Source organism: Natator depressus, chromosome 7, assembly GCF_965152275.1.
Source record: "Natator depressus isolate rNatDep1 chromosome 7, rNatDep2.hap1, whole genome shotgun sequence".
In the NCBI taxonomy this organism is placed as follows: domain Eukaryota; kingdom Metazoa; phylum Chordata; order Testudines; family Cheloniidae; genus Natator; species Natator depressus.
In genome coordinates this window covers 26,027,556-26,041,653 of record NC_134240.1, presented here as the reverse complement: position 1 = coordinate 26,041,653, position 14,098 = coordinate 26,027,556, and the positions used below count along the sequence as shown (strand labels likewise).

Here is a 14,098-nt window from a genome sequence, read left to right as displayed (position 1 = left end):
TGATTTCAGTGAGTCCAGGATTTAATCCACAGTGTTCAGAACACAGGCTTAGCACATGAGGAAATGACAGAAGTTAGATCATCCAGAACATCTTTCTGCCAATGCAAAAATTATTCTCTCAAGTACATTTTGCACTGCTCTCTTCTGTTTTATTTTTTAAATTCCCAACCATTAGGGCTTGTACCACATCCTATGGGAGACTATTCCATAGCCTAATATGTTTTCATGTGAGTCAATTTTTGTTTTCTTAATCGCATTCCATTATTCGTAGTTATACCTCCATGTGCCACACTAAATAATTCCTCTCCATTCCTTAGCATCAACCAGATATGTACTTTTTTCTGTCATTACTTTAGCCATATTATATATAGTGTAGTTCTCTTACACGGTTGCCAGAAGAAATTTCCTCCAGTTTATTGAAAATAAAACACCACTGTTTCCCTTTGCTTAGCTTAGTAGTCAGTTCACATGTTGGGAGTCACTTCTCAGCATGAATAAATGTAGTATCTTATTTAAAGATCATTATTTATTGTTTACTTAATAAAGATAATTGTTAATTACTATTGACATTTCAGAGCTCAGCAGCAGCTATCTTGCCAGCAAGTGACATTGGTAGCATGAGACCCTTATGTACAGGCCTCATTAATTTCACATTACAAATGTCATACAAATCAATAAAGGAACTTCAGCATATTCTATCTAAACAATTCTGAACTATTAAACAGTCACATTTTTGTATGAACTATGTTTGAAAATAACTTTGTCACAACTTGCTACCATAAAGCTTACAATGGGCACAACTTATTTACTTATCCTGTTAAAAATTCCCTATCAAACCTCCCTGTGCTCCCTTCACATTTGCCCTCTACCCACAAAAATGTGAACCTTGCTCATATTTTAATCTTTTATTATTCTTTATATTACTTTTATTTATCCTACACCTGTTTATCTCCGTTCTATATACATTTTCCCCAACTACTTGTCTACCTATCATCATTATTAGCATTGCAGTAGTACCTAACAGCCCCATCCTGGACCCGGGCCCCATTGTTCTAGGCACTGTACAAACATATTACAGTAGTTCCTTTCCCAAAGAGCTTTCATTCTTCACTCACACACACACACACACACACACACACACACACACACACACACACCTCAGAATGACCTCAGATAACATGTCCCCCCGCCCCCCTCTCTGCGATGTGTTCTCCACACAGGGCTGGGAGGGGTAGGTAGGCCCCTGCAGGCGTGAGGTGCAAGAAAACAAAGTCCATCAATCACTACTGAAGCATAAATTTCTGATAGTGTCCATAGCCGTAAACCACCAAGTGCCTAACTTCCTACTTGGTTACTGTCACCCCCTTCTGACTCCCCCCACACCTGCTAGTCTCCAAACCCACATAATAAAGCTCATGGAGTCTACAACTGTTGACATCATTGGAGTTCCTGAGATGTAACGGAGCCATTACTTGGTGCTACTAAGGGTGGGGATGTGCTGACTGCTGAGACACCATGTACTTACAAAGTCCTAGATCTGCTTGTGAGATGAGGAAGACCTATGCCAGCCCTCACCCTCAGCTGCTGCTGGCTCAGCCTTTGCTAAGTCTCTCTTTCCTAAGGATTCTGGGATCTTCTTCAAGACCCATTCCCCCTGGGAAATTTTATGGAGGGTCTCATACTCTTAGGGTGAATGAGGTGCTGCTGATGGGCTCCTGTTACTTGAATATAGTAATTATAGGTGTTTTTCTAGATTAATTGAACAATCTAGAGCAGTGGTTCCCAATCTTTTCTGTTCTGGAATACTCTTCCATCAGGACTGGCTCAGGACCCCCATTCATCTAGCCAAGACACCTCTCACATTTACTAGTATAGGAAGGGTGGGGTGGTCACAGTCCCCTGACACTTGTTTGCAACCCTCAGGATGAGAACCCATGTCATAGTCTGCCCTAAAAAAAGCATTCTGAGCAAGTTAATCTGGTCAGTGCAATATTCAGCAAGGACATAGGCTTATTTACCCAGGAAAATCTTTATCTTCTCTGAGCTCAAACAAGTTATGAAAACTGCCATGTGAAAGCCAGTGAACTTCAGTTTTGGAAGAGTTACCTATTGAAGGTGCCCATTTCTTCACACAAAATAGTGAAGAGTGAATTTGTGGGCTTACCTTTACGAAGTTCACAATCTCATTAGATACCTCTTTTAATAGTTCCAGTGGCATCTTCTTTGATGCCTATGCTCTATGGTGAACTGAACATGGCCCAGGATGCAATGGATTCTAGTCACACAGGCCAGATTTTTAAAAATATTTTTAAGAGTATGAATATGTAGTTAGGTGCCTGATGGGATTTTCAAAAGCTCCTAAGCAGCAAACTCCCAATGGCACCATCATTTCAAATACCAACATAGTGACGTCAATCACAACATAACTATCATGAGACATAGGGCACAACAATGTTTCCCCAATTATAAGAGGCTCACTAGCTTACACTATTTACAGTGATACCAAATATGATGCTCAGAGAACTTTCATGTTTGCAGGACTGCTACTTAATAAAACACCCTTCTGATTTTGTGAACTCATCAGCTTTCACTTGAGGAATTTAGTAGATTTCTTTTGTCACGATGGATGCTTGCCCTCCAAATGGCTCACTGCTCCCTCCTTCTCATGCTAGAATCCTTCACCAGCTACTGAGAACTGACAGCAATCTGGTAGGTGATTTGGTGTAGGTGTGCTGTAGAGGGAAATGAAGGCTGTAATCAGCAAATCCACAGCGGAGGGGCAAACAGTAAGAAATGATGAATGGTCAGGAGCATCCTGCTGCCACGCTCCTTAGACCAGTGCAGGGAGAATGTGCTGTAATCCAATTAATTTCCTCTTGAAGGAAAAACTAGAGAGCAAGCGGCAGCACAGGCAGGTCCCAGTAGAGCAGGGAGACAAAGCAAAGTATTGGTGCTCAGCCACAGCAAAATGGCAAATTCCACTGCAAAAATGGTAGATTCAGCAGCACAGTAGAAAAATCCATGACTGTAGAATCACAAAGTCCACAGAGTCTTGAGTGAGATAAACACTTTGAGCTATTGTTTCTGGCTGGCTGTAGATACAGGCCAGTATAACTGCATTAGTTTATGCTCAGTTTGTTTTTTTAGGATCTCTCTCTAACCATAAGGGCTAGAACCATAATTTTGTTAAAAAGGGTAAAGCGGGGTGTGAGGGGGGAAGACAGTGGTCATAACCACACTGAAATCTTTTCATGAGCCCCAACAGATTAAGAACAGCCCTGATTTAGATGGACTGATTGGGTCTGTGCTAGAACTTGTCGGGGATTGCTAACAAAATATTTTGTCAGAAAACACAAATTCGTTTAAACCAATTCTTTTGCCCAAAAACATATCAGTTTTGACTAACCATTTGTCGGAAAGGTTTCTCGGGACCAGAATGGAATTTTTAATGATAGACAGCAAGAGGAGGAAATAGCACTCCCAAATTGCAAAACGTCCAGTTCTTAGGGCACTTACCCAGAATGTGGGAGACCCAAGTTAAACTGTCTGCTCTGAGTCAGTCTCTCTCTGGCCCAATGAACGTTTAATTAGTTATACAAAATGGAACAGCTCCAACTGAAAAGACTGAGCCAAAGAGAGACTGGCTCTATAACCCAGAGGTTATAGCGCTCACTTTGGATGTGGGAGTCACAGGGACTTGAACCTCGGTCTCCCACATCCCAGCTGAGTGCCCTAACTACTGGACCAGTGGTTATTCTAAGACAGATAGCTCTCTCATATTTTTCATGACAATATTTTCAAGGTCTCAGTTTCATCCCACTGGAAAATAAGAAAAAAAATTTGAAGTCTCAAAAAATTTTAAGGAACAGGAAAATAATTTCCTCCCTGGCTCTAATCTGTGCTTTCTAGTTTTATTTTATTTACTCAGCCAGCCTCAATTTGTTTCACAAGCATTGTTTAAATGCTCTAAAGTTGAGCTCCATTACAGAACCAATTGAGATTGCTCTGATATCAATTCTGATGGTATGTTCTTGGATTAGTACTGATAGTCCAAAATAGAGTAGTTTTTCATCAGTGTGTATCTCTTTTCATCCTGGAGTGTCCAAGGAAACATTATCTTGTGTTGCACAGCTTCACCCATCAGCAGATAGTGACAACGTTTTCTGGCATTCAGTACTTTGAAGACAGTATTCTTATCTGGGGCATCTACTTCTACAGGTGCTATTTCTTCATATGATACACAAGCCAACCGTCACCTGAGCAGCTTTGATGTCATCATCACCTTGCAAGTAATGGTAATTTTTTAAACAACATATACAATCTGCTGTCAGAGCCCTGGTCTGTTTTAAGCAACAATTACATAGTGCAGCATGTGTTGTCTCATTCTAGCACTAATGTGGAACACTATTGTTTGGTTATTTCCAAACTCAGTTCATGTTGCTCCTTATTTAAGAGCTCTCTGACACAGTTTGTAGTAACATCCAGTGCTCTACCACCAATGTCTTGCCAATGCTAAGATCCAGATTTTTGAAAAGGTATTTAGACATTGTTGTACTCAGTGTTGCAATGGTTAACTGAACCCAAATCTCATTTTCAAAAGGGATTTAGAGCACTTAGGAGTCTAACCTCATCAACTGGATTTAGGCTCCCACGTTCCTAAATCCCTTTTGAAAATGAAATTAGGGCTCCTAAATCAGCTAGGTGTTGCAATACTGACCACAGCAATGCCTAAACACTTGTAAAAATCTGGGCATAGGTATTTTCAGTACATTCCCCCTGTTTCCTAACAATAGTAACACCTGCCATTAAATATTCTGAAGCCTGCAGTGGGATTTTGAGACCACACACCAAATTTAAAAATCTATAAAAATCTGATGCAAACTATATTAGTGATGTGCTTAGGCTTTACATGCCAAGCCAGGTCCAAAGGTGCAGCAGTTCTTCCTGTTTCAAGGCATGAATGTTCTGAATTCAGAATGTGCAGCTGTTTTATGCTTCTCAGGCAGAATCCCTTGCCTATGTAAATTGATAATATTAATATAGTTTCAAACTTTTTAAATTCAAGACTAAGACACGTTTGTTTCAGTATAGCCTTAATCAGACAAGATGTAAATTTACTGTTTTTAGAAGACACTGAACCACAGGGCACACAACATACTGTACAGTACATTATAATTTAATCTCAGAAGCACACCACCACCAAGTGTGCAGCATCCAGCTGCTATGCATGCACATTCTAATTATTACATTATAGTTAAGACTTCAGAATTTGTAAGAAATATCATAATTAGCTGGTAGTTTAGGGCCTTCAATCATGTAGCACTTCATCAGTCATGAAACTTAAATTAGTAGAGATGGAAACTATAACAATTTTACATGAAAAGTTTGTGTGTTGTAGGGGAAAGCAAATAGTCTCTTAACCCACTTGTATCATCTCATTTTAATCCCCTACCAAAAGTCTCCCTAAAAACTTCCACAAGCTTCTGTCCTAAGAAAATCTAACATTGACTCATCTACTTTCTTCTCTTTCTACAAAGCTCCTGTTTTCAACACCAAAGAATCATATATCAGGGTGGTATGTAACTAGCTTTCAAACATCTATGAATTCCAAGGGCTAAATGTATCAGGATTAGCCACCGTATTCAGGAGGAAATTGGGAACACAGAAAGACATAAAAGACTTGTCATCCACTTCAGCACTTTCTGCCTTCTGTAACACTGCATATCCCTTGGCCTTTCAATCTACACTGTGGCTGCAGTCATAGAACATGTAAATATTGGTAAGAAATACACAAAGATTTCTGAGGTCTGCCCCTCTGCATACTAAACTGACAGATATGAGGTGTAGGACTAGCTTTGCCAGGTTAAACATGCTTATTAAAGCAGCATACCTAGTTTTACTGGCACTAAAATGAAATGCTGGTGCCAAAATTTCTAAAAGAAAGAAATATTAAGCAACACTGCACCTCTGACATTGACATAAGTTTATTATTATTCCATGCCAATGCACCTTGATCCAAATCATCCAAGTGCATGCTGTTCCAATCCTGGGGCTCCATTAAGACTGACAATTATACTGAATAGTGTAGTGGTTTTCCAGTTTGGTCAAAACTACACACAGTCTCTCATGTGCATATGGCATCTGCAGAGCAAAATTCTATGGATATAGTTGTAGGTCCATAAGCCATTTCAAGACCTCTTCTGTGATGTTATTTGGATATCATCCACAACTTCACTGAAATTACTGAGTAAAAGGAAAGTGCATTAATCATTCAGCATCTAGCCCACTACTTTTCTCTACTATATTTTGGCTACATGTGCTCAGATGCCTACCTGTAGAACTCACCTCATCAATTCTGTGAGGATTTTTTAGTTGTTTTTCATATGCATAAGAAAGACTCCTGGCTATCAAAATATTCCCAATGCTTTTCTTTCTTTCCCATCTTTATTAATAAGTACTCAATAGAATCATTTTTATGCTTCCACACTAGCAATATAAAAAAATAGGTTAGGGCCAGATTCTGATACTCTGCCTTATGTTGAGTAGGACCTTAATCAAAGTAGTCCCACTGGAAAAAAAAAAAAAAAAGACTACTCGCAGTGCTAGATGTTATTCAGCATGGAAAAAAACATCAAACTCTGGCCTTGCATAGAAGAAAATGAAGGCCTTCCTAATTAGGCTTGTAATACTTTCAGAAGAGGCTAATGACTAGTGTGAACATTTTAAAAATTGCAGTTCCATCATATTCAATGTTTTCAAGAGACTAACTTGGCAAGCATGCATTTATCTGCATCCCAGCAGTGGTGCTGGAACAATTATTATAGAGGGGGTGCTGAAAGCCATTGAACAAAACTGTAAACCCTATATGTGATGGAAACTACTTCAAGCCAGGGGTGCTGCCACATCCCCAGCTCCCCTAGTTCCAGCACCTACGCCAACTTGTTCACTGCAAGAGACGTGATATTTCACTAGAAGGACCAATAATCTGTTTCTGCGGAGGCTCTTATGTTCCATCTGAAAGGGTTCATGTTCCATTTCACATAATATATTTGGAATATACAAAGTTCTTGCTAGAGATTGGTGAATCTCAAATGTTAAGCACCAAAATGTCTGGCTGCCACGAGCTGAAGTAAAGGCTCCACGGGGAGAGAATATCCAAGGGACCAAAAAGAAAAGTGGAGCAGTGACTGGACACCAGTGGAGCGTGAGAGAAGGATGGCAGGGATGTATATACTAGGGGAGAAAAGGAGAAAGGAACCCAGCAGCAGCAAAGAACAAATAGAATAGGGAGGCTAGATTTAAAAAAAAGAAAAGAAAAGAAGAAGAAGAGGAATAGAACTGGTGTAAGGGGGAAGACAAAATGAAGTGTAATTAACTTCTCAAAAAGGACAAACTTACTGCATTAAACACAGCTAAATACAAATTTATTATTTTACAAATATAATTTTTCCTTGTAAGCAATTGCTGTAGAGGCCAAAGTGATGTTATGTGGTCATGAATGGGAGGGAAGTTGTCCAGAAATTGTCCAAAAATATTACTGTAGTATTTGGGGCTACTACTATAGAATACTGTAGTATTAACAAAAAATAAGACATGAAACAAACAAAAATAAACATTGAAAAAACAGCATATGGTCAAACTGAGCCAAACTTTCTAAAATTAAGACACAGAATATAAAAGTCTATAAGGCATGAAGATAACAAATGTCCTCCACGTCTCTAGTGGATAAAGGATAAAATAATTTACTGGGTCCTGGAGAAGGGGTGAGACATCCCTTTGGGACACACGGGATAAAAATGGGGAGTGGCTTTTTTTTTTAAAAGGAAGACATTCTGCATAATCAGTCTCAATATAGGGGGGCTCAATAAAGAGATTAACTTTTTAGCTTTGTGTAGAAAAGTCTGTATTTTTGATGGAAACCTACAGAATTTCTACTTTGGGATTGTACACCAGACAGAAGGAAAATAAACAGAAAAAAATTCCTTTATAGTGTCATGATGTGAATTTATTTAAACAATTGGGGAGAAAGGGTGATAATGTTTCAGTTTAAACTTTCTTCAGATAAATCATCTGTGAATGAATGTAACATTTAAACATATTCGTACACTACTGAAGGCCTCATACTAAAGTTGTAAATGTGACCCAAAGGTAATTCTAAAAGAATTTTCCATGCATTATATCCGTACCATACAAATAAAATTATGATATTTACACAATAATTATGTCTGGGCATGCCAGGGTAAATCAGCACCTAGATGTTATGGCAATGGGCTCATTAGACATACCCCATATAGTCTACATCTACACATACATTTAACTCTATGATCGCAAAGAATGATTTAGTGCCAAATCCCCATGCATGTAATCCCATTGATCATTTCGTCTGGAAGTAAAACAAGAATTTGGTCCTTAGCGCACAACATGGACATCAGACATATCCTGATGCAGTACATTATTCAAGTAAAATAAAGTCAGGCACTAATTCCAACGTTAGAGAACCAATTTGGTACAGACTCATTTTGCAATTAGTTCTTATGAGGATTTATTTCTGGCACTGTATACCATGCACACTCTAGGGAAGCACTGAGTAGATTGTAACAGGAGATCACTCTGGGATTCAGTTGGGAGGGGTAGTGCAACTCTAGAGTTGTTATTTTCAGTAAAAAGTCAGATATTTTGAAAGGCTACACGTCTATTTATATATGTATGGATATAAAAGAACAGACATGCATTTGAGTTAATTGGATATGAAAGTGTACAACTTTGGGATCAAATGGAATGAAGATCTTTTGGGCAAGATTATTAGGTAACCCAGGTATGGTAGGTAGAGAATTTACTGTATCTCTTTCATACACCAATGGAATAATCTTAAACCATAAAAACAAAAATAATGCAATGTATGGTGTATATTCAAAAGCATACATTCACTATGTATCAGAATCATAGAAATGTTAGGCTGGAGGGAAACTCAAGAGATCATCTAATCTAGCCCCATGCGCTAAGGCAGGATCAAGTATACCTAGACCATCCTTGACAGGTGTATGCCTAACCTGTTCTTAAAAACCTCCAGTGACAGAGATTCTGCAACCTCCCTTGGAAGCCTGTTCAGAGCTTAACCACCCTTACAGTCAGAAAGTTTACACTAATATATAACCTAAACCTCCCTTGCTGCAGATTAAACCCATTTCTTCTTGTCCTGTCTTCAGTACCTAAGTGTAGTACTTTGCAATTGTCCTTACTGAGTTTCATCTTGTTGATTTCCGATAGTTCATTCTCCAATTTGTCAAGGTCCTTTTGGATTATAATTCTGTCCTCCAAAATGATAGCAACTCCACCCCAGTCTAGTGTCACCCACACATTTTTAAGCACATTCTCCATTCTGTTAGCCAAGTCCTTAATTAAAATATTGACTAGTACTGGACACAGGATGGACCCTGCAGGACCCTACTAGATATGCCCTCCCAGTCTGAAAGTGAATCATTGATAACTACAGAGTTTTTCAACCAACCAATTATGCACCCACCTTATCGTAATTTCATGTAGACCACATGTCCCTAATTTGCTTATGATACTTCTGTGACAAATTACATTTATCAAACCCATTTGACCACCTGTCCTGCACTCTGCCTACTGATCTGTATCTCCCAGAACTAATTTTAGTGATATTCCAAACCTCTGACCGGCTTCAAATAATTGCCCCCCCCCCTTTTTTTTAAATCACAAGCCATAACATTTTTCCCCCTCTTCAAAATTATCCTCATTTGAGGCCCAGAACAAATAATATTCAGTCCAGGATCAATGAGAGGTTTAAGATTTGATATCTTCCACATCATCACGGTTACAAACTAGAATTGAATATGCAAGAATCTCAACTTGTTTTTTTCTTAAAGAATTTCATAAAACAAAAACAGAGGGCAGGGATCCAAATTCTGGTCTTGAACTCAGTCCCTTAATCCCTGGGCCTACAGGGACAATGTTCTTAATTCCTGAGAATGCAAGTACATCTTGCATTGCTCAAGCATCTACATCTAGCCAACCTTCAATAGAGCCACATGCAGCCCATATGAACCCTTCAGTTCTAAAGATGGAGGAATCCTGGAGAAGGATATATTTGGTTTGCTTTTAATTTTGTTCTTATAATTAGCAACAGTCTCTGTTTTAAGAAGTGTATCATTTAGGCATACTATACATACATTCATATTATATATATCACAAAACATTGAGCAGGGACCTGTTGATAGGCTACAAATTGAAAGTGAATTTATTTTTATTTTTAAAAATATACATTAAAACATACTTGATTCCAGATACTAGTGGACCTTGTGTTTTCTTCTCTTTCTTCTTTCATTTTATATAGGGAGAGACTGTACATAGAACAGATGCAGCACTATGCTAGTAACATTCCAAAAAGGTTTCTTTCCCTAGAGTGGACAGTATTAAGGTAAGGCGAACTTCCCAAATAGAGTAAAGTGAGTTAGTGGAATCTGTGGAAAATTTGCTATTTTTTAAAAATTTGGGGGGGGCTGGTGGGAGGGGGAATAAATTGAGTCGTGATGGCATTTGTTCCCCTTTTGGGGGAGTGTCTTTGGTTTCTTGGATTTTTGCATATACAAACCACAGGACATAAGAGCTCAAAGAATTTAGGTTCTCTAATTAGGTTTTTTTTCAAATCTTTAAAATGTGTAGTATAAAAAGTGAAAGAGTTTCAGCCACATTCTGTCACTCTTTCATTTAATAGTACCTTATTCCTTAAGCAGTCCCATTCATTTCAGTGACGCTACTCAATGTGAGTAAGGCTAAAAGAATCTGGCTTTTTTGAAAATCAAAGAATTTTATCTGAATTTATTAAAGAGTTTTTTCCTTAACTTCACTAATTTTGTACACATTACTTCATATGGTGTTCTCTATACTGAATGTAATAATTGCAGATGGTGGGCCCAATCTCAAAACCTTCACTTATGTAAATAATCCTTACAGAAATAGTCCCACTGATGTCAACAGGACAAATCATGTCAGTAGGAACTAGTTCCATGAGTAAGGATTGCAGTCTTAGTCCCTATGTTTTATATCACATTAAAGGTAGTACACTGTAATAAATGAATACATATTCTTGCTGGTTTCTCACAAATTTTACAACATATTTTGTTAGAAGTCCTACCTTTTTCTGAAGGACATTGATTTTTCTTTCCTTTACTTCTAACATGTCTTTCATATCTCGAATCTCTCCAGCCAAGGTTCCCTTCTCTTCTGTGAGGTCTTGCAGTTGTTTTGTTTTTTTATTAAGAAATGTTTCTTTTTCTTCCAGTCGTAATCTCAAGGCATCAACCTGTAGTCAATAAATGAAACAGAAAGACTTTAAGGAAAGAATAATAGTTAATGTTACATAAACTTTTCCATTTTAACCTCCCATTTTCTGTTGCATCTGAAATCTTCAATTTTGGGGCTAAGATTTTCTCTGCCCAAAATTGTTTTTGTGTTTTTGTTTTTTTAAGAGAATGAAATAAATATACTCTCATTAAAACATTATCCTTTAGAGTTGTGGTGGTGTTTTGTTTGTTTAAAAACTCTAAAACAGTAAAGGTTGGAGTACTAAGTTAAATTTGACATTAGAACAGCCTTAATTAAATTGAGGTGCTTATGAATGATCTAGGAAAGTTCATTTTGATTTGATAAACATATAGTCCATCGAAAATAGTACTGTGAACATGCAGTGCATTTTACTTTGAGTTTTCTTGCTGAAGTCATGAAGTACACAGCTAAGGAGGGTACCCAGCCTATGCAATACCTGAGTACTTTATCTGTAGAGTGAAATAGTGAAGGTGCCACTGAATAATGAGGTTTCAACAGGAGCCTTTACCTTCTTCAAGGTACATCATCTTGTAAGGCTCTCAATAAATGAAGTATAAGAGTACTTCCTGTATTCACTGCAAATCTTGTAAGATAAAAATTGAACATATCTGAAGGAGAAAGGTCCTTTCCTCAAGTCCTTGTGAGGTTATCTAATCAAGTTGTTCTATATTATGGATTTTCTTTTGTATTTCTTTGTAAAAAAAACAAAACAAAAACAAAACTATGAAATTCCATCCAAATTATTAATAGAGTGTTAAATTTAAACCAGTAAGCACCCCAAGAGTCAGGAAAATACATATTCAACTTTAACTGTGTCATTTTATGCTTTTTGAATACACAACCATGCAACTTTGCTGTTCTTTTAACATAGGTTGTTGGTGGAATGTATTAGTAAGATAAAAATACATATTAAAACAGTTGTCAGAATATGGTCAGCAGAGCACTTGTTGGTGATCTGGAAAGAATTGGTAGGTCATGTGATACTGATTCCTACTTGTGTACAGCTGTTTCTACAGGAAGCTAGATTTTTCATAGCAGTTAGGAGTCTGGATATTTGTAAAAGCATTAGAAAGAGGGGGGAAAGCAAGGCCACCTGTCTACATCAGAAATAAGAGAGGAAAAATGAAGCCATCTTCAGGGACCACAGGCACAAATTGGATTGAAGCTGACAGGCATTATTCAGAATAATCAACAGGAAAGGAATGTCCAGTGGAGAAGGGAGCAAAGTAACCAGGCACCATAACCAGGGTAAGCATGGGAGGGGATGACTAGGTGGCTAGGCAGCATGTCCCAGGAAGTAGAGAACCAGGCACTGGGCAGTACATATACTGTAGACTGGGACAAAGCAGACAGGAAGTACATACAATTGTAAAGAGGAAAGAGGGCCAGGGTGGCAGACAAGCCAATGCCAGGGGGAGAGAGGGGACAGAAAAGATGGGAAGAGGATGAAGAGCAAAAAGACAGTGTGACTTTTTCAAAAAGGACTAAATTATTATGGCACTACACCGTTAAAATATGTTAATGCTTTTCTCATGTGACATTTCTATGTAAACAACTGCTCTACAGTAGTTGCCACAGGGATATTGCATAGTTAACAAGTGGAATAGGAGTTGGGCTACACCATTGTGAATGGGAGGGGAAGAGGTCCACAGGACATTCTTTGTATGAGCGTACCGTCTGCACTAAGATGTAGTATGCAAACTTGACATAGTTACTATCCATACCATCAACAATCAGGCTTTACTGTGTTTGAAATTTTCTTATTGGGCTATGATTTATGATAATCAAAGGCATTTGAAGTAAAACAGTTTGTCACAGCTTCTTTAAAATAATAATAATTGCCCAGATTCAGCAAAATACTTAAGCATGCGATTAAGTTAATATATGTGAGAAATTCCATCCCAACCAAGCAAAGCACTTAAGCACTTTAATGAATAAGGGCCATAATAACTAATACTGGAAAATGTAACAATATAGGATTTAAATATGCTGCATTGTACATGGAACAAAAGAATTAAATGATCCAACACTGAATAATTTAAGATTGAAAAGATCCAACCTTGGAATGACTGTAGAGTATAAAGAAAAGGAGGACTTGTGGCACCTTAGAGACGAACCAATTTATTTGAGCATAAGCATAAGCTTTCGTGAGCTACAGCTCACTTCAACGGACGCATTCAGTGGAAAATACAGTGAGAAGATTTATATACATAGAGAACATGAAACAATGGTCATTACCATACACACTGTAAGGAGAGTGATCACTTAAGGTGAGCTATTACCAGCAGGAGAGCGGGGGCGGGGGGAACCTTTTGTAGTGATAATCAAGGTGGACCATTTCCAGCAGCTGACAAGAACGTCTGAGGAACAGTGGGGGGGGGGTGGGATAAAACAAGGGGAAATCCACCAATGTGATATATGCCATCATGTGCCAGCAATGCCCCTCTGCCACGTACATTGGTCAAACTGGACAGTCTCTGTGTAAAAGAATAAATGGACACAAATCAGACGTCAACAATTATAACATTCAAAAACCAGTTGGAGAACGCTTCAATCTCTTTGGTCACTCGATTACAGACCTAAAAGTTGCAATTCTTCAAACAAAAAAAACTTCAAAAACAGACTCCAATGAGAGACTGCTGAATTGGAATTAATTTGCAAACTGGACACAATTAACTTAGGCTTGAATAGAGACGGGGAGTGGATGGGTCATTATACAAAGTAAAACTATTTCCCCTTGTTTAATCCC

At 38.1% G+C, this 14,098-nt stretch overlaps 1 protein-coding gene across 21 annotated transcripts in view; it reads right to left on the bottom strand.

The window, feature by feature from the left end:
• The window catches only part of ERC2 (ELKS/RAB6-interacting/CAST family member 2), an 829,921-nt gene that overhangs the window by 497,001 nt on the left and 318,822 nt on the right, over positions 1-14,098 (bottom strand). For all 21 annotated transcript variants that reach the window (XM_074957759.1, XM_074957756.1, XM_074957751.1 and 18 more), the window contains one exon: positions 11,159-11,326. In XM_074957759.1, the coding sequence (XP_074813860.1) occupies positions 11,159-11,326 (168 nt within the window). The remainder of the gene's footprint in view (positions 1-11,158; positions 11,327-14,098) is intronic.